Below are 1,599 nucleotides of genomic sequence, written 5' to 3'. Positions count from 1 at the left end.
GTTCAGTTCTAGTTCAGTTCTAGTTCAGTTCTAGTTCAGTTCTAGCTCAGTTCTAGTTCAGTTCTAGTTCAGTTCTAGTTCAGTTCTAGTTCAATTCTAGTTCAGTTCGATTTTAGTTCTAGTACAGTTTTAGTTCAGTTCATAATCAAAATCATTGGAGTTTATATACTATATAGTGTTAAGTTTGTAGACTTTTTAAACTTTAGTGAATTTTTATTCATATGAAAATTTCTTCAACAATTTCAACATAGGTTCCTGTATCAATTTTCTGGCTTGTTTACCCCAAATTACGGTCACATGATTCCAGTCCTTATAAGGAAACAAATTGTTGAGAACAACATTTGGTAAAGTTTCTGCTAAACGCTTAACATTTATATGACTGTTTAAATAATCATTGTAAGCATAATGTAAAGCCACAGGTACTGTTATCTTTGCAAGAGGATAATCTGGCGGTGAGTTTTGATTAAAACGTTGCATATTTTCCTCTCTACCATAATCATATTGACAGAATCGATTACTCTTAATCAATTGAAGATAGTGAACGAATTGCTTAAGATTACAGCCGGCCGGAACATGACCAATAATGACAGGATACCTGGCCTGTAGGAAGGGTGGTAATTTAAATTGATAATTTAAAATTATGATTAAATTACCAAATTGGTTTGTCCATTATCATTTCCCAGCATTTGATTTAAAAATTGAACACACATATTTTCTGCTAATTTTGAAGTAAAACACATATGCAACATCATATCGTTGTGTGGTAAAAATTCCCTTACACGATCTTTAGATGCTTTAGAAAATTCATGAAATTGACTTACAAAAGGAGTTCTGATATGCTTCAGATATGCCACCGGTGCTAAAGCCTGCATTATGGTTATTTTGCGATTATATTGTGCATGTAGAGAACATAAAACCCAAAAGGCTGTAGTACCCTGTGAATGACCAAAATAACTTAATTTCTGGAAACCGGTCTCATCCAATATATGATCTATCATTATGGGCAAATCATAGTAGCCAATTTCGTGCCAACTAAAAGTCCAAAATTTTTCATCAGAATTGGGATTGAGGGTAGTATGATTGCGAGAATAACGATTGCCACGAGCATTACCCAACCAGACATCGTAGCCATTGTCAGAGAAGTAATAAGCTGTTTCAGGGATAAAACTAATTAACATCATACAGAAACATTAAACATATAGAATTATTTACCTGCTGCCTTTTTAGGACCCATTATTACCCAGCTAGCTGAACTATCTAATAGACCGTGCATAAAGAATACGGGAGGTGCTTTAAGCTTTGGTATACGATGCATACAAAGTATATACTTGTCACCTGTAGTAACATAATGAGTTTCCAAGGGATACTTATATTTTTCGATAAGTTGAGCCTTAAAAATTATAACCATTTTACTCTTGTTATTTAAAGAAAGTTTCTTTGTCCTATACGCACCGTATCCAAATGTGCATCTTCTATAACCGTTTTGGGGTAATTATCCTCCAAGTAGTTACCTAGAACTAGTGCAAAATTATTGCTGATACAAAAAGTTAATAATAGTAAGCATATTTGAATATTAAACACGCCCAATTCGTTTAGCAT

The 1,599-nt window shown here is 33.4% G+C and overlaps 1 protein-coding gene across 1 annotated transcript; it reads right to left on the bottom strand.

Annotated features, from left to right (window-relative positions):
- Nucleotides 1-110: 110 nt before the first annotated feature.
- Nucleotides 111-1,599, bottom strand: LOC111684083 (lipase 1-like). The gene is made up of 4 exons (XM_023446203.2): nucleotides 1,453-1,599; nucleotides 1,213-1,390; nucleotides 654-1,150; nucleotides 111-600 (listed from the first exon to the last, which is right to left on the bottom strand). The coding sequence occupies exons 1-4, from the start codon at nucleotides 1,597-1,599 to the stop codon at nucleotides 214-216; spliced, it is 1,209 nt and encodes a 402-aa protein (XP_023301971.2). The 3' UTR covers nucleotides 111-213.

Source organism: Lucilia cuprina, chromosome 2 (assembly GCF_022045245.1).
Source record: "Lucilia cuprina isolate Lc7/37 chromosome 2, ASM2204524v1, whole genome shotgun sequence".
Taxonomy (NCBI): Eukaryota; Metazoa; Arthropoda; class Insecta; order Diptera; family Calliphoridae; genus Lucilia; species Lucilia cuprina.
Note: the sequence above shows the minus strand (reverse complement) of the source record. Positions and strands in the feature narration are given on the sequence as shown.